This window comes from Pongo pygmaeus, chromosome 5, assembly GCF_028885625.2.
Source record: "Pongo pygmaeus isolate AG05252 chromosome 5, NHGRI_mPonPyg2-v2.0_pri, whole genome shotgun sequence".
In the NCBI taxonomy this organism is placed as follows: Eukaryota; Metazoa; Chordata; class Mammalia; order Primates; family Hominidae; genus Pongo; species Pongo pygmaeus.
Genome location: NC_072378.2, coordinates 39,543,924 through 39,562,654, shown reverse-complemented (window position 1 = coordinate 39,562,654; position 18,731 = coordinate 39,543,924). Strand labels below are relative to the sequence as shown.

Here is an 18,731-nt window from a genome sequence, read left to right as displayed (position 1 = left end):
GGCCTCCTGCTCCCCATCAGCGGAAGGCGCAGATCACGTGCACAGTCATCTTCATCGTGTGGGGCGTCCTAGTCCACCTGGTGATCCCACCCTTCGTATTCATGGTGACCGAGGGGTGGAACTACATCGAGGGCCTCTACTACTCCTTCATCACCATCTCCACCATCGGCTTCGGTGACTTTGTGGCTGGTAAGTCCCTGCCTGTGCCTCCCACCTCTTTTTCTGCTTCTTTGGTTTCAGTGCAACAGACCTATGTTGGGGGTGCCCTAGGTAGGGTTCCATGTTCTGGGCGCTTCTCTTACCCAGTGGGATTCTCAACCCACTCTGCCAGTTGCAAGAGGAAACAAAGACCCAGAGTAATGGCAAAAGACTGTTTTTCTCTCTGGCTCCCTTTCTCAGACATGGCTTTTTTCCTCCTCCTTTCCTCTCTGCTCAGTCTCTGATCTCCTCCCTCTGTTCTCCCATGACTCCTGAGCTTGGCTTCATGGGGGGCTTGCAAGTAGGGCCTTCTGCCTACACGGTTGGTACCTGTTACCCAGGGAGCCCCTGAGCCCACCAGCACCCCCTCCACACCCTCAACAGCCTTTCATCTTTCACAAGAGCGGAGGGAGCTGTCCTGGAGGCATGGTTCAGAGGCCTGGGGCTTTGTTCCTGCTATAGCAGCTTAAAGACAAGGGAGGCCTTCTCCCCAGCTGCCCTGCCCCCAGCCCTGACACTCCCTCCTACTCCTCCCCTGCTTAATCCAGGGAAGTGATGAGGTTCTTTGGCCCCTTTGTCTGAAGGCCTGTTACCAGCTGGCCCCAGCCACACACGTACTTGTGTCTGTGGCCTGCACAGCATCTTGGTTCTTAATCTTCTTGACACCCTGTTTGACCCTGTTGACCCTGCACCCCAGTGACCTCAACTTCTGCTCCAGAGGCCTCTGTTCTGTACCCCCTCCCTTTTGCCCAGAGGGCAGTGGGAGGCCACTAGCCTTGTGCTTGATGTATGTGGCATCTGGGAGCAGTTGGCTGAGTTGGGGGAGGAACAGGAAAGAGAGGCACAAACACTCCCCTGACCCTGCCAAGTCTGGGCCTGCTGTCCTGGGCAGTACATTTGGACAAGGCACAACCCTGCCATTGTCCAGCCCTTGAGGCCCAGAGCAGGCTAAGGAGATGCCTCTGGTATTAGGGAAATACAGATGTACATTTAGCCATACTTTCTCAGCACCAGCAAGACACCAAACCCTGCCTCAGCTTTCTCATCTGTAAAATTAGTAAAAATAATAATTACTATTCATGAGTGTTGAGGGTAGGGCCTGGCTATATCAGTGTGTGCCCTCATTACTGTCATCATGAAACTCTGCTTGTAATTGAGAGCCTTGAGCAGGATTAACAGGACCACTCGGGGCATCTGCTATCTGAGCCCGGTTGTGGGAGGAGAACTGACTAGGCTACAGCACCTAGAGGAACCTCTAGTCTGATGAGAGAGGTAGCCCCCTTCCTCCAGGTCCCTTCTGTAAGTTGCTTTTGTATCTAGTCAAGGGGGCAAATGGAATACAGGTCAACATGCCTGTACATGTAGTCGTAAAAGACATTTCAAATAATCCTGGAGTGTAGGGGAACCTTCAGAGCTGTAGGGGGTAAGCCAGGAAGGCTCCCTGCAGCAGGAGGGGGATGTGGAGCAGACAGAGCCCTCCTCCAGGTCAAGGGAGAGCTGATCTGAGGAAGTCAGGGAGGCAGACCAGACCTTCAAGGAAAATAAAAATGGTTCACAGTGTTTCTTGCCACGGTGGGTGCTTCCTGGGTCATCTCAACCTAACCACCAGCCTTGTTTGTAATCCACCAGAGTGAGTCTAGCCCCAGCTTGGAGGGTGCTGGGGGCTCCCTTGTGTAATATCCATCCATTCAGTTTTTAGGTGAACTGTAGCATATACACAGAACAGCTGGGGATGGTAGAAGAATTAACAGAAAGGCAAATACTCATGAACTGTTTCTTGACCTGTGTGTCGGTTACATTGCCAGTCCCCCAAAGCCCCTTTAGCTTCCTTCAAAGAGTCACTGTCTTGACTGTGTTGACTTTTTTTTTTTGAGACGGAGTCTCTGTCTGCTGCCCAGGCTAGCATGGCAGTGGTGTGATCTTGGCTCACTGCAACCTCTGCCTCCCGGGTTCAAGCAATTCTCTTGCTTCAGCCTCCTAAGTAGGTGGCCCATCACCATACCTGGCTAATTTTTGTATTGTTAGTGGAGACAGGGTTTTACCATGTTGGTCAGACTGGTTTCGAACTCCTGACCTCAAGTGATCCACCTGCCTTGACCTCCCAAAGTGCTGGGATTGCAGGCGTGAGCCATCGTGCCTGGCCTGTCTTGACATTTTGTAGTTGAGGAAACCAAGACTCAGAGACAGGCTGGAGACTGGGATGGGGTCATGAATGACGGCAGGCTCAAGCCCTTGAGGAAGATGGGATAGTCCGGGGTCTAGAACAGGCCCCTTTCTATCCCACTGCACCCCCGTCCTGTGCTCTGGCCTGACCCCTGCTCAGATCACACAGCATTGGCCATTGCACATTTCCCGGGCCCTGCTAACTCTTCCTGACCTCTGGACTGCCTGTCCGCTCAGGTGTGAACCCCAGCGCCAACTACCACGCCCTGTACCGCTACTTCGTGGAGCTCTGGATCTACTTGGGGCTGGCCTGGCTGTCCCTTTTTGTCAACTGGAAGGTGAGCATGTTTGTGGAAGTCCACAAAGCCATTAAGAAGCGGCGGCGGCGACGGAAGGAGTCCTTTGAGAGCTCCCCACACTCCCGGAAGGCCCTGCAGGTGAAGGGGAGCACAGCCTCCAAGGACGTCAACATCTTCAGCTTTCTTTCCAAGAAGGAAGAGACCTACAATGACCTCATCAAGCAGATCGGGAAGAAGGCCATGAAGACAAGCGGGGGTGGGGAGACGGGCCCGGGCCCAGGGCTGGGGCCTCAAGGCGGTGGGCTCCCAGCACTGCCCCCTTCCCTGGCACCCCTGGTGGTTTACTCCAAGAACCGGGTGCCCACCTTGGAAGAGGTGTCACAGACACTGAGGAGCAAAGGCCACGTATCAAAGCCCCCAGATGAGGAAGCTGTGGCACAGGCCCCTGAAGACAGCTCCCCTGCCCCCGAGGTGTTCATGAACCAGCTGGACCGCATCAGTGAGGAATGCGAGCCATGGGACGCCCAGGACTACCACCCACTCATCTTCCAGGACGCCAGCATCACCTTCGTGAACACGGAGGCTGGCCTCTCAGACGAGGAGACCTCCAAGTCCTCGCTAGAGGACAACTTGGCAGGGGAGGAGAGCCCCCAGCAGGGGGCCGAAGCCAAGGCGCCCCTGAACATGGGCGAGTTCCCCTCCTCCGACGAGTCCACCTTCACCAGCACTGAGTCTGAGCTCTCCGTGCCCTACGAACAGCTGATGAATGAGTACAACAAGGCTAACAGCCCCAAGGGCACATGAGGCGGGGCCGGCTCCCCACCCCACCTTTGATGGCCTCTTCCCCCCTTACCCTGGGGTGTCCCGAGATGGCCGGGACCCCAGACCCCTGGTGGGGGGGCAGCCTTGGAACTGGGAGTGGGGGGCCAGGGGCCTTCCTAACCTTCCATCATCCCCAGCTAGATGCATGCCCGGGACAGGGCCTCTGTTCTCCAGCTGAACCATACCCTGGCTGTGGGGGCGTCTGTCCTGAGCTTGGCTGGTGTATCTCACAATGCAAAGACATGCAGGCTGGCGGGACAGGTGGGCAGGACGGACCCTGAGGAGGCCTTGCCTGCAGGGTCTTTGCCCCACCATTTGGTGGAGTGTCACACGGTTCTCTGAGGCCTGGGGCCTCAGCTCTTTAAGTTTACCAGTATTACTGAGCTTGGCATTTGGAGAGGGAGCTCTGAAGTGTCTGGGGAGGTACCGCTGTGCGTGGGGTCAGGTGTTTCCGTACCTCAGCAGGAGCAGGGCCCGCCCCCACCCCAGCTGCGGGCCTGCCGGTCGGGTTGGGCACCTACTACAAACCGTAGTGGGGTGGAGGCTGCTGGAGGTGGGAGTGAGGAGATGAGGGTAGGGGCTCAAACAGACCTGACTCACGGGGCCTGGAAACAAGTCCCATGTGGGCCTGGGGCCTGGGGTCCTCATCCTCCTTGTTGGTCTACTCAGGCCCAGCCCAGAGCCGTGTTCCCTGTCTCAGGTCAAGCAGTGGCAGACGCAAGGCTTTCTGTGGGCCCCCGAGTGGTAGGAGGGAGAGTAGCAGAGTATGGGTTACTGGAAGCCGGGACTGCTAGGGCTGGTGGCCAGGGAGCTGCAAGAGTGAGGCTCAGCTCTGGCTGGTTCTGCCCTTACCCCTCCTGCCAGCTGGAGAACTGCACACCCCGCCCCCTGGCCCCAGGACCTGCACTCCCAATCCTGCTGTCTTCTCCTTCCCTGTGCCCTGAACAAGGACCTCACTGCCCGCCTTCCCCTCCCACCAGCCCCCTTGGGCCAGGCAGGGTGAGGCCAAATTGCTCTTGGCCCACAAATGGGCGATGGTCAAATATGTGAATCAAGCTCCTCTCTCTGGCTAGTGTTTGATGTGCATGTGTGTGTGCGTGGTGCGTGTGTGCACATACACACCTGTGCACTCGTGTGTGTTTAAGAAAGGAAAGGATTTGGGCTGGGGAGCAAAAGATAATGTGAAACTGTTGGTGGACTCTCTGGTGAGGGGTGGGCAGAACTTGCTGCTACTAGAGTTCTTGGGTTCTCCATGATGTTCACCCTGGGGCTGGCCCACTGTGTGCTGAATGTTTTTGTTGTTTTTTGTTTTATTTTTTAAACAAACTGCTGTTTTTTATATACCTGGAATCTGTTGTTGGCTTCAGAGCCAGTGGTTAAAGAGCAGGGTCCCAAGGATTGGGAGGTCCAGTGTCTGCCCTCCTGCCCTGCAACTCAATTGGGCCTTTTTCGGTGACCTCATCCAAGGCCATGATGTCAAGGGCCGTGTCCCCAAGCAGAGGTGGAGAAGGGGACACTGAGGTGAGCAAAGGCAGGAAGGGGCATCCACTGCAGGTGACTGGAGGCCGGGCAGGAGGCAAGTCATCAGAACCGCCCAGCTCCCTTCACTCTCTGCCCTCTGCCCCACTACTGTGGGGCAGTGGGGCCAGAGGCCACCTCCCCAACATGTGAAGACGGTGATGGGCATGTGCCCACACCCCACTTCTCTAGCCGTTTGCAGAGGCTGCTGCCCAGCAGGGGCCTGAAAAGGAACAGCCTCGTATTTTTCTGTGAAATGTTTTAATGAACTCATGTTGTTGCTGGTTGTCCTGGCATCGCACACACTGTATGTACATACTGGCAATGATGTCAAATGTAATTTATTTTAACATTTTTACAATAAAACATGAGGTGGATAGGTCAGCTTGGTGTGTGCTGTGTGTGGGGCAGGTTACAGAGGGGTTGGCTTCTGGCCTCTGAGCAGCAGGGGAGCCTGGGCACATCCACAGAAGATAGGGAGGACTCAAGACAGACTGATAAGAGGATTGGATGGTCTGGAGGGGAGAAAAGAATGAAAAGGGATGAAGAGAGCAGGGAGAGGCAGGCCTCTGTGGGGAGGTAAGGACGGGGGAGGAACATTGCAGTACAGGTTTGAGAATCAGGAAGGAGTGAGAGGAGCAAGGGGAGAGGCGGGGTGATCATGGCAAATGCATGTCACTCACCACTTTGTCAGGCACTAAATGCTTGCACTGAATAATATGTGAGTGGACTCATTTGACCTGGCAAGAGCCCTGTGAGGGCGTCAGTACATCTCCATTTTATAGACGAGGAAACAGGCACAGAGAAGTTGCCTTGTGCAAAATCTCAGTAAAAATGGTAAGCCTAGATTCAAACCCAGGCAGCCCAGCTCCTGTCCCCTCCACCACCGTGATGAGATGAAAAAGACTACCTGTGGTTTTGTGGCACACCCAGCATCTCCGGAAAGGGCTCCTGTCTCCAGGTAGGTGGACCAGAGAGCTTGAGCAACGCTCAGGCCTTCTCAACTCAAGGGGTGGGCAGGAGATGTAGAGCCTGAGCGTGGGCACTGTGGACTGGAAAGAATGTGAAGGAAGAATGGAGCCAGGCTCAGCTGGGCATCTGTCTCCATCTATCTAAAGGGAGGCTTTGTCAGGCTTCAACTGTTTGGGGACTGGCCCCTTCTATGACCATTTCAGGGCTCAGCACCACAAAGGATGATTTCTGAGTTCATTGGAAAAAAAAAAAAAGTATGATTTCAGGAGTGAACCACATTTTTCATGAGGGCATGGATGTGTTTACAAAGGATTATATGTATTTACCAGCCAATTCTGTAACGACACCATCCCTCCCTCTCTGCCAACACCACTCCCTCTTGCCCTCTTTCTGCTCCCCCCACACCCCTCTCCTGCCCCCATCACACACAGGTCCAAGGTTCTCCGGTTTTGCTTTAATCACATTCAGCCTCAAGGCAATAACAGTTCCATAACACTGTAAGCCCCACCTTTATTCAGCACTTGGCCTGTTCACAAACCCCATTGACAAACATAGCCCAGGTTATTTGGCCCATCTACAGTTGAGACGAGAGCTTGAGGATCATGACTTCCTAAGGGCACCCAGCTGGACCGAGGCACAGCTTTGCAGAACTGTGCTCACAGATGATAAAGCACAGACCCAAGATTGGGTGGAGGTGTGGCATTGGGTCACTGTGGCCAGGGTTAGTCTGGAGCTTTCTGAGTAAGAGGTGGGAGGTAGGGCAGCAGCTAGAGCAAAGGGTGGGGCCCAGGAGGCCTCAAGTTCCCCAGGGGTCATGAGCAGGGGAGGGGTACCATGTGGAGGCATGGGGAACATTCCATCACAGTCTGGGGAGCTGTAGGGTGGATGGGAGTGGGGGTGGTGGAGGAGGCTGGCAAGTGGCGGAGGAGTGGCAGATGGGTGGGAAGTCACTGGAGATGATACTAGCAGGGAAATCCTTCTGTTGAAGTCATTGATGTTTTGTTGTTCTTGTTTTTTGATACCGAGTTTCACTCTTCCCCAGGCTGGAGTGCAGTGGCATGATCTCAGCTCACTGCAACCTCCGCCTTCGGGTTCAAGTGATTCTCCTGCCTTAGCTCTCAAGTAGCTGGGACTACAAGTGTGAGCCACCACGCCCAGCTAAATTTTGTATTTTTTAATAGAGATAGGGCTTCACTATGTTAGCCAGGCTAGTCTTGAACACCCGACCTCAGGTGATCCGCCCGCCTCGGCCTCCCAAAGTGCTGGGATTACAGGCGTGAGCCACCGTGCCCGGCCGTCATTGCTGTATTTCTAACGCAGGGCAGAGAGAATTGGATTGGTGAGATCTGGCGACTTGCTGGGGTCCTCGTGGAGGCAGCACTCCTCCTTCCACGGGCTCCATTCCCAGCAGGCTTCTCCGCTGTCCTAGTAAACCAGCACCTGCTCTCCACCAGCACCACCTGGGCTCTCCATTATTTGTTCCACTAGTGTTTACTGAGCACCTATGTACCATTATCCTCATTTTACAATGAGGAAATTGAGGCAAATATAGGATTTTTTTCCAAGCTGAAACAACTATTAACTGGCAGCAAAGCAGCTTCCCTGACTTGCATTCTCATTCCTCATTCTACCCTCTAAGTTTCTGATCCGACAGAGGAGACATCTTCAGAGAACCCAGAGTCTGATGGAGGTGAGAGACAGCATCTCCCTTCAAGGAGTCTAATCTGACGGGGAGGAGAGCACAGAAAGACCCTCAGGGTCCCAGCTGGGCTTCTTATCTCCTGCATGATCCTGGAGGAGGCATTTAGCTCCCTGCCAGAGGTGACGAAGAGAAACCAGGATGTTTGGGTTTCACCTCCCTACTGGAAAGAGCCAGGCAAGATAATCATCAGCCACTATTGCATCTGAAGCTCTCCGTAAGCCTAGGGTAGAGTGGTGGGGAAGGACAGGCAGGCTGGGCTGCACAGCTCTGGGTGGGGCCTCCAGAAATGAGGCCCCTGAGGTTTGGTCTCAGCTCTACCATTCATCTCTCCATTCTTGAAATAACAGGTTCCCAGTTTCCAAATTCATGCACAACTGGTCCAGGAACCGATGACAACTCGTGAATTGCCAGAATGTGTTTAACAGTGAAAACTCCTCCCTAAGATCTCTGTCCCATCTATCCATCGTGGCCCCATCACCAGGGTCCAGGCCACCTGGCCCCTCACCTGGCTCCCCCACAACAGCATAGGGCCTGGCACCTGGTAGGGGGTCCGCAGATATTTGTTGAATGAATGAATGAGCCCCATCAGCTGGTCTCCCTGCCTCTAAGACTGACTCCCTTTCCACCTGGCCATTACCGTAGCCAGCAGCCTAAACTCAAACCTGACCCATTTCTCTTCTGTTTTAAACTCCTAAGGGGCTCCCCATTGCTCTTCCACCCCCCCCCCCGCCACCCACCTCTCTCTTCAGCCTCCTCTCCTTTCCCACCTCTCTGAGCTGCAGCCACTTTGCCGTTGCTGTTTCCTCTGCCCTGATGCCCTTCCTCTCTCCTGGGCAAGTCCTGAGACCTAGTGGGATTAGATATGGACATCACCTTCTCTAGGAAGACTTCCACAATTACCTGTAGCCCTCCTGGATTCTGGGCCAGGTGCTCCTCCTCTGTGTTCCAGAGCCCCTTCCTCAGCAAGCTGCCTCTATCCCACCGAGCTGCTCTGATGTTGTTCCAGCTCCCTGCCTCCTGGTCTTATGCCTTCTCCCCTGACTGGGAGCTGCTAAAGGGCACAGGGAGTAGCTTATCCACCTTCAGATTCCTGGAAGCCCAGTGTGGAGAGGGGCCCAGCTTTTCCATGTTTACTAAATGGAGGGTAAATGAACTAGAGGCCTGGCCCCTCCCACTGGTAATTCAGTCCCTCTCTTCCTGGGGCAGAGGCCAAATCAGGGGGCAAGGCTTGTTCCAGAAGGGCGAGTCCCCACAAGGCCAGGTGGATGATCTTGAGGGCCCTTGTCGCAGGCTGAGTTGGCCTGGTGAGTCACCTTATCTTGTGCCAAGTCACCTGAATCTGCAGGGCAGGACTGGAATATAGCACACCTTATTTCTCCCCACCCCAGGGAGCACTGTCATTGGCACCCCCTTTTCCGCTTGCCCCACCTCCCCATCTTCACCTCTTACTGTTCCCAAGTGATTCCGTGAGCTGGGCCTCCCAACCCAGCAGCTCCCCAGTCCCCACGGTTCCCTCAGGATTACCTCTACTCCCAGCAACCCTGCACACCGGGCCCAGCCTCTCAGTTCATAAAGCCCTTTCACACCCATTCCTGGGTGGGATTACGCAACAGCAGGGAACCAGGTGCAATATTTTACAGGCCTCAATTTAAGGGCCTTTTCCAAATGAGGTAATAAATGTTTTCGTTTGATTTTCCAGGAAAACAAGGCCTAAGGCTAGAACTGGGAGATGGTCGGAAGAAGTAGCAGAAAGGGATGTAGAGGTAAACATGGGGAAAGAGGAAAGGGCCATACATGTTCATTTTAGAGCTGTTTCAACTGTGGGCAACTGGGGCTTAATCCCACTAGACCTCCCCTGAAAAACCTATAGAATTCACCTCAGATTTGTCCATCTGAAGGACAGGGACCTTCGCATTTATCCACCAATTCCACCCTTGTTGGTTAAGGATGGCCCCAGGGAAATTCATGCCCACCCTCCTTTCATACATGTGGATGCAACAGGTGGTATTATCAAAAGATGACTGCGACAATATCTCTCCACTCACATTCTCATCTGCAAAATGAACTGGCCACTCCCCAACAGGAAGCAGAGTCTATTCCCTTTGAATGTGGGCTGCCACCAGGACTGTTTTAGTCAATGGAATATGGCAGTGATTCTTGTGATTTCTGAACCCGTGTGTGTGTGTGTGTGTGTGTGTTTTGTTTTTTGTTTGTTTGTTTGTTTTTTGAGACAGAGTCTCGCTCTGTTGCCCAGGCTGGAGTGCAATGGCACGATCTCGGCTCACTGCAAGCTCCGCCTCCTGGGTTCACACCATTCTCCTGCCTCAGCCTCCCGAGTAGCTGGGACTACAGGCACCCACCACCATGCCCAGCTAATTTTTGTGTTTTTAGTAGAGACGGGGTTTAACCGTGTTAGCCAGGATGGTCTTGATCTCCTGACCTCATGATCCGCCCACCTCGGCCTCCCAAAGTGTTGGGATTATAGGTGTGAGCCACTGCACCTGGCCGAACCCACGTGTTAAGAAGGCCTGGCAGCTTCCACTTTGGTGCTCTGGCGGAAGCCAGCTGCAATGTAAGAAATCCAAGTACCTTGAGACTCACACTGTGAAGAAGCCCAAACTTGCCCATGGAGATGCCACATGGAGAGAGAATTGGCCCCACTGAGATTCCATCTTGAACACTGCAGGCCCAGCTGATGCCACACACAGTGGATCCCAGCCAGCCCACAGATTGCAGAATCATGAGCGAAATAAATGATTGTTTTCATAATCCTGAAAGCCTGGGAGTGGTTTGTTACACAGCAATAGATAATTGGAACACTGGCTGGGCTTGCCCTGAGCTATGTGACCTTTGCCGGGCTTTGGAGAAAGCTTGGAGGTAGAAAGGTAGAGAGACACCTGGGCACCCTGAGGTGGCACTACAGCAGCGGTGAAATGCCAAGTGGGCTGAGGGATTGGGCCACCTGGCACAAATAGTATCTCCTACCTGGAAACTAAAACTCTTTGCCCTCAAACACAATAATTGGCAGAACTGAGGCCAAATGTCACTAGGTCTTCTAACTCTTCACCCGGGGCTCTTTTCCTTATGCAACATCAAAGTTCGTACCTTCCAGATATCAAAGCCCCTTCTACTTTAGGGTCTCTGGTTCTCCCTGCTATGTTTAAAGAGCCTGGGGTCTGCTACTATCCAGCTGCATGACCTTAATGGCCATATCTATCACTGACAGGATGCTTATAGGCACTGCCCAGGATACTTTATGCACATGATCTCATGTAATCCCACAACAGTGTTATTACCCGATTTGGAAGCTGAGGCTCACAGTGGTTATACAACAGCTAGAGGTGGAGTCTGGGTTCTAACCTAAGGATCCAGGGCCTGTGCTATTAATTACCACGTAAGCCGGCCAGGGCAAAGCTCTCCTGCTCAAGGACAAGAGTGTACAGAGAAGGTGTCCTGGCTGCAGCTCCAGCCACTCCCCAGAGTCTGCCCTCCTCATCTCCAAGACCAGTGAGGTGGACCAACCAGCCCTGCAGGGACTACCCAAGAATCACCAGGGGATTCCTGGGCTCCACGTTGGGAAGATTCTGATTCAGAAGCTCTGGGGTAAAGCCCAGAAATACCCAGGTTCTGGGAACACCTGGCTGGAGATCTCAAACAAAGGTCAGGTCTCTCCAGGCTTCCTGCATCCCTGCCAATCCATCCCCACCTGTTTACATTCTGCATTGAAATCTGTGTTGACATCAATAATGTAAAATTTCCTCCTCCTTCTTTGATTCCTTCACCTGGAGCTCTGGCCGGCTGAGCTGCTCCGGTTTAGGTGTTGACATCACACATTATTTAACTCAGATGACATGTATTTGTTGAGTCTCTCGAAGGTTGCCTAGAACACCTGATGCTGGTGACTGAGGGCAAATGAACAGCTACCTGGCAGTCAGGCCTGGAGCAGCCAGACTGCTGCCTCTTTCTATCAGCTCAGATTCCCATCCTCAACAGTTCACTCCAGGAGAAATTTTCTGACCCAGTGGCCTGGAGCCCGTTTATACCGGCTCACGGGAGCTGGTGGTTAACTTTTTGGAAATTTTGCAAGCTGGTTGTTAAACCACAGCCACTACTAAAAAATAATTAAGAAATTATATAAATATGCAATTAGATGGTATTAAGAACAAAGGTCATAAGTACGTAAAATTCATCACTTCCTAGCTATTTTGCATCTTACTATTATTCATGCTTTTGAGGTGATTTTTCATCTTCTACAGGTATATGCAAATACTATATAATGATATGCTATTGTGTTTCTCTTTCCAACTTGACGTTTTGTGACACCATATTGGTAGCTAAAAATTGCCCATAGGACAAGCGTTTACACCGTGGAAATGGGCAAACACTACCAATTAGGGATCTCTGCTCTCCAGAGAACCAGATGTTAAACATTCATCAGCACATCACTGTACTGACCGCCTCTGGAATGATTTGCAGGCTGGGGAGGGTAGGGGAGAGTGAGGTTTTGTCTGTCTTGGAAAGGAAGAAGCAGTCTCTGGATTTCAGGAAGAATGTAATTCATGAAGTTGTCACTTGCACTCCCTTGAGCCCCTCAGACCATTGCTGATTAGGGATGAAGATTCGAGGCCCTTAGGAGCTAACTGCAGGGGTGATGAGTGGGCAAAGTCTATGTGTACTTGCCCCCTGAATGTACATAGAAGCTCTTGGGTCATGGTCCAAACTGGAGGCTTAAAGGGACTTCTGCCTTCAGCTGGAGTTCTGAGACTGCCAAGAGCCTAGTCCAGGAGCTGCCTTGCACTCTGCTGAACTGCACTGCGGCTTCAGACAAGTCTCTGTGTCCCAGGTCTCTTTATAATTAAAGGGGAGACCCTCTCAGCAAAGACTAGGTCCTGGCAACTGGATGAAAGCTATTGAGTGTGTCAGATTCAGACTAAGGCTTTGCAAAGATCATATCACTGAGCAGAAACACACAGCCTGACACATAGGATACTGTGACTGAGGCAAGGAGGGAACACAGGAGGGAATCTAAGGTCTTCTAGAAATTCCCTGCTCTTGAGTGAAGAGAAAGGGATGACTCCACACAGGATGTCCATGGCCCCAATCAGAAGTGGCTACTACAGAGGTCCAGGGCCCCTCAGTCTCACCCCACAAGCCAGTCGTAGTACAGCCCTGCCCCATCAGGGCAGCCATCATCCTGCAGACCATCAGGCCTGCTCTGAGCCTTTGAGCCACATGTGGTGCTCTCCCTCTAACAATTATGGCTCTTAATTGAGCACTTACTTTTTGACAGGCTCTGTGCCTGGCACTGTACAAGGGGACCCCAGGAAAAGATTCCTCTTTCTTTTGTTATCTTCCACTCTCATACTCGTGTGTGTGTGTGTGTGTTTGTGTGTGTGTCTGTGTTTGTGGTAGGAGGTGGAGGAAGGCATTGTGAAGGGTTGGAATCAGGGATCCTTATGACCCACACAGAACTGCAGTGCGTTATTAGTTCAGGTTCTCCAAGAAGCAGATGCCATGGCTGGATTAAATCAGAGAGGACTGCATTGAGGGAAACACCTATGAGAGGCTGGGAACGCTGCCTGACCGCCATGCAAGTTCTATCCCAGTGCCTATGAAGGTAGGAGCTTAGGTGGAAGCAGTCTAGACTGCCACACAGGCTAAGGAAAGTTAGGCAAGGCTGCTGGGGAGTCTCAGAGCCAAAGGCGGCTCAGACAAGTCTCCTGGGAATTGACCTGCCTTGCTATTCCTGCTGCACTCCGTTCCTGGCAGGGAGCAGCCCACGGTCTGGGCACAAACTTGGCGATGGATTGGAGGCCACAGGGGAGACACCTTTCAGCGCCAGGACTTTCAAGGGGATGCTGGGCCCTCTCCTAGGTTTCCTTGAGATTTCCTGCTGTATCCTGATCACATGCTGTCTTCTTTCCTTGAGCTCGTGAAAGTGGTCACTGTGGAAAGTGTCCTCACTGTATCATCCCCAACTCTCAGCCCCAGAGACCCTGACCTACTGTCCAGGAGAGGCACAACAAGACATGCATGAGAAGTCTTTTCTTCAAGTCCCTCCTCCACTGGGTGGCTTGATTCTACACTAACCGTCTAGAAAGATTCACTTGGTAGTCCTTGCCCTCCCAGGTTTTCTTGTCTGCTCTTCTCTGCCTGGCAGGTAACTTCACATTTGCGGCTGCTAACTTGTTCTCTAGATGTTTTATGGGTGTCTGTCCAATCTTCCCAGTGAGAGGGGAGGAGAGGGGTTGTTCTTGGACTGCCTCAAATTCCAGGCTTGGCCCTTTCCTAGCTGCATGACTCGGGCAAGTCACTTCACCTACCCAAGCCTCTATTTCTTCATTGGAAAAATGGGGATTCTAACGTACCTCAAGGGTGAGAGCGTATGGCACCTCATTTCAAATATCTTCCCAGGCCTTCTCATTGGTCTATCTTGGTTCAGGTTTCCTCTCCTAGCCAGCTTTGCCAAGGTGGGTCGCATGGTTCAAAGACAGCCACCTAGGCTGGCCCGTCTTCAGCAGGGATTGTGGGTAGGGAAAGCATCTCAAATATATCTACCACACTCACCATCTTCTCTCCCTCCCACTCCACATTCATTCATGGATGCCTTCAACAAATATTTACCAAGTATCTTCAGAAAGAGCACTGACAGTTTGAAGGCACAGGAACCAGGCCTAGACTTGTGACTTTGGGGAAGGCATTGCCCCTCTATGGGCCTCAGTATCCTCTGTAACATGATGGATGCCACATTTCAACTAGATCAAAGGTTCTCAACCCTGGGAAAACATCAGAATCATCTAGAGAGTTTTAAAATAAAATGCTGAAATCCAACCTTACCCCCACCCCTACTCCTGCAAAGATTGTGGTTTCATTGGCTGGAGTGGGGTCTAAATGACACACTTAAAAAAACCCCAGTTGATTCAAATATGCAACCAGGGTTGAGGACCATTGGATTAAAGGTGAATCATTAGATTTTTGCTAATAATTCAATGGCTAAAGTGGTGCTTAGCCTGCAAGAGGTGCTAATAGATGCTCCTTGAAGGAATGAATTCCCTTCAGCTATAACGTTCTGTTCTTAGTTGAGGGGGTACTGGGGAGCTCCAGTTGGACAAAAATGAAGTGTTTTCTCAAAACCAAAAAGACACTGGAGGAAGGAGAAACACTACCAGTTAAGGAGGAATCTCAGAGTGGTTCTTCCTTAGAAATAGACCAAGTTGGATTCTCTAACTCTTTTGATACTTACCACCAGTGTGGGAGCCTGGGGGCTGGAGGACTGCCCTGCAGCAGGGATGCGGCTTGAGGGTCTGAAATCTGGCATGAGATCCCCCTACTCAATAGCCCTGTGACCTCAGCAAGTCAATCAGCGGCCAGATTTTCACCTACAAACCAGGAATACATATTTCTCCTTCACTAGATTTTGGGAAGATTGACAGAGACAAAGGATTGGAAAGCACTACAGGAATGTAAGAGGTTATTCCTATTAAGCCGAATCCCTGGTAAATCCCAGATATATGGCTGCCTGGAGTTTCCCTAAGGGAGCAGGAGAGAGAGGGAACTAAATTGTCCAGATCTGACTTGGAAAGTGACAGCTGTCCAGTCATAGTTCTCCCTGGAACTTCAAGGAGTCACACATTCCCAGGAGGGAAGGAATGACGATAATGTGCATACTGCCCCACTTAATCACCTCCCAAAGTCCATACCTCTTAATAGTGTTGCACTGAGGATTAAGTTTCAACATGAACTTTGGAGTGGAGATCGTCAATCAAACCTTAGCACATGGCAAGAGAGGAAGTGACAGGAGCCAGGCCGGCCTTGGTCTCCTGAAATTTGTATCTTAACATTGACCTTCACCTTTTATAACTAGTAGGTTCCTTGGCACTCAAAGAGCCTTGACCCATCTAGGCACAGGGAACATGAAAAAGCCTGTAGGTGCAAAAGACCCTGCTGTGCTCCTCACTTTGCCCCCAATATCCAACAACATCCCACTGAGGTATTGAATTCCCAGTCATTGAAAGTGCTCAGGCAAAGCGTAGGTGTCTACCTATGGAAATGTTGACAAGTTGATCTCAAAGGCCCGGCCCAACCATGTGATTCCGAATTTCCACAATGAGCGGTGAGAGCAGTATTTTAAGATTGTTTTTTCTCCTTCTTGGCACCCGGTGCCCCATGCCTGACACTTCGTCCCTGGCAAGGAAGCCTGTATTCCTGGGGATGGGAGTGGAGCAGTGCAGTAAACAAAGAGTACAAGAAAGTTCCTTCTGCCCCCTCCCCACCTCAGCGCACACACATCCCTGTGGTGGGAGAGCAGTGGGGGTGTGGAAACAATGGGAACCTATGAGTCATGGGGATAATGCAAGGCAGGATAATGTTTCTCCAAAAAGGCTCCCTCCAGCCATGTCCGGAGGAGCTGACGTAGGCAGTTGACATGCTGTGACATCTGAAATGACCCCTAATTCTGGTCAGTCACTTGCCTTGCTGTGAATGACCTAGGTTTTCTTTTTATCTTTTGATTCAACTTTTATTTTTAGCAAAATGATATATAAAAATACCTTCAGAAAGTCGAATAATACTACCTGGATTACAATGGAAAACAGAAGTTGCCTGCCTCACCCTTCCCCAACCCCAGTCCCCAGAGGCGACCTCTTTTGGACTTTCAAGTTATTTCTTTTTGTTTTTCTAAATATCATCTGACTATTTTTTCTTATCCCATGATTATTTTTCTTATCCCATTTAGTTAGTATGGATTCTCTTCCTACAACAAAAGATGAGGATTAGCCCCTCTCCACTCCAACACACATCCTTTGCCTATCCTCCCAATATAGCAAGATCTCAATTTATGCTTAAATCTCAATTTGGTGTTTACATTATTATGAATGCATAAATATTACATAAGGTGCTTAAGCTGCACTTTCTTTCTTGCATGACATTTTGTTTTCCATGTTTTTTCTTTGTTTGCTTGGTTTTGTACGTTCCTAGCACAAATAACTCCCAAACTCCCTGCTATCGCTATAAAGCTCCTTTCAAACAGGTTACTTATTAGTCCAGTGTATCTTCCAGGGTTGACCATCTTTCTGCTCCTGGCTGGATGGTTGCTCTCTAGGCGTGCTGCATACCTACTACCCTGAAGCATTGCTTCCCCATTAATTGCGAATTCCGTTTGCCTTCATCCTACATTGGAGCCCTTGTTTTTTGAATCCAATGCCATCTGTCTTTTCTTGTTTACTTCCTTGTTTGGTGAAATGCTTCCTTCAATCATTTCCTGAGAAATGATGAAAGGAAGGTAAAATTTTTGAGACCTTGTATGCCTAAAAAAACCTTTATTCTACCCTTAAGCTTGATTGATAGTTTGGCTGGGTATCTAAATCTAGGCTTGAAATTTTTTTTCTTCAAAATTTTGAGTTTTTTCCTTTGTCTTCCAGCTTCCTTTATGGCTGTGGAGAAGTTCAGTGACATGCTAATCCTTGGGCCTTCAGATATGGCTGGGTTTTTTTTTGTTTTTGTTTTTGTTTTTTTGTCTCTCTCTCTCTCTCTGTAAATTCTTTAGAATCTCTTTATTTCCAGTGCATTGGTTGGTATATTTTTCCATTCACCATGTGGGTCCTTAGAGCTCCCCTTCAATCTAGAAGCTTGTGCCCTTTGCTCCTTTCTGGGCCTATTAAGTTCTACCTTTTTGAGTGGGACCACTTGGATTGGTCTCCTGGTTTTCTAATCTTTACTTTTTGTCTTCTTATCCTACTTTCGAGAGGATTTTCTAATCTTTATTTCTCAACCCTCTAACTGATATTTAAAAATTCTTCTACTTTATTTTGACTTTGTTTCTTTTTTCTTCTTAACTTTTTATTAAGAGAATTGCAAATATACAGAAAAGTTGAAAAAATATTATACTTAAATGAACTTAATATAAACAATACTTCAATAAAATAGTATACTTTTCCCCTCTACCTAGGTTAGTGCTGTTCAATAGAAATACAATGTGAGCCATGTACATAATTTTAAACTCTCTAGTAGCCGCATTAACAAAGTAAAAATAAACAAAGGAAATTAACTTAAAAATATATATTATTTATTTCAAAATATTATTTCTACATGAAATGAATAGAAAATTATTAATGAGATATTTTACATTCCTTTTCTGTACTAAGCCTTTAAAACCTAGTGTGTATTTTGTAATCACAGTATATCTCAGTTCAGAAGATGTCAAGAGTTAGTAGCCACAAGTGACTAGTGACTAGTAGTATTAGTGTGAAACAAGAAGGAACAATTAATTATATATCTATATACTGTGTGTATACTTTGGCAGAACTATTTCAAAGAAATTTGTAGACTACTTTTTTTATTAGTTTTTTTTAATTTCGATAGCTTTTAGGGTTCAAATGGTTTTTGGTTACATGGATGAACTATACAGTGGTGAATTCTGAGATTTTAGTGCACCCTAGAACACATTATTCTTGATTGTTAAATACTTTAGCCTGCAGATCCTAAGATTAAGGATATTCTGCTACATCATCGTACCACTATTATCACACCTAAGAAAATTAATATCTAATATCTTTAAAATCCATATTTAAATTTTCTAAATTGTGCCCAAATTATCTTTTGTAACTGGTCTGTGTGAACTGGGATCTTATCTCATTCCATTTGGTTGTTAGGTCTCCTTAGTCTTTCTAAAATCTATTGTAGTCTTCCTATCTTTTTGTTGCCCCATAGCACTGCCTTTTTTTTTTTTTTTGAGATGGAGTTTCACTCTTGTCGCCCAGGCTGGAGTGCAATGGCACAATCTCGGCTCACTGCAACCTCCACCTCCCGGGTTCAAGTGATTCTCCAGCCTCAGTCCCCGGAGTAACTGGGATTACAGGCGCCCACCACCACGCCTGGCTAATTTTTTGTATTTTTAGTAGAGATGGGGTTTCGCCGTGTTGGCCAGGCTGGTCTCCAACTTCTGACCTCAGGCGATCCACCCACCTTGGCCTCCCAAAGTGTTGGAATTACAGGCATAAGCCACCATGCCTGGCCCAGCACTGACTTTTTAAAGATCTAGGCAAGTTTTGTTTTGTTTT

At 49.7% G+C, this 18,731-nt stretch overlaps 1 protein-coding gene across 1 annotated transcript in view; it reads left to right on the top strand.

Moving 5' to 3' along the window:
* Positions 1–6,846, top strand: part of KCNK5 (potassium two pore domain channel subfamily K member 5) — a 41,865-nt gene extending 35,019 nt beyond the window's left edge. The window contains exons 5-6 of the mRNA XM_054492452.2: positions 21–189; positions 2,599–6,846. Coding sequence (XP_054348427.1) covers positions 21–189; positions 2,599–3,464 — 1,035 coding nt within the window. The 3' untranslated portion in view covers positions 3,465–6,846. The remainder of the gene's footprint in view (positions 1–20; positions 190–2,598) is intronic.
* Positions 6,847–18,731: the final 11,885 nt, after the last annotated feature.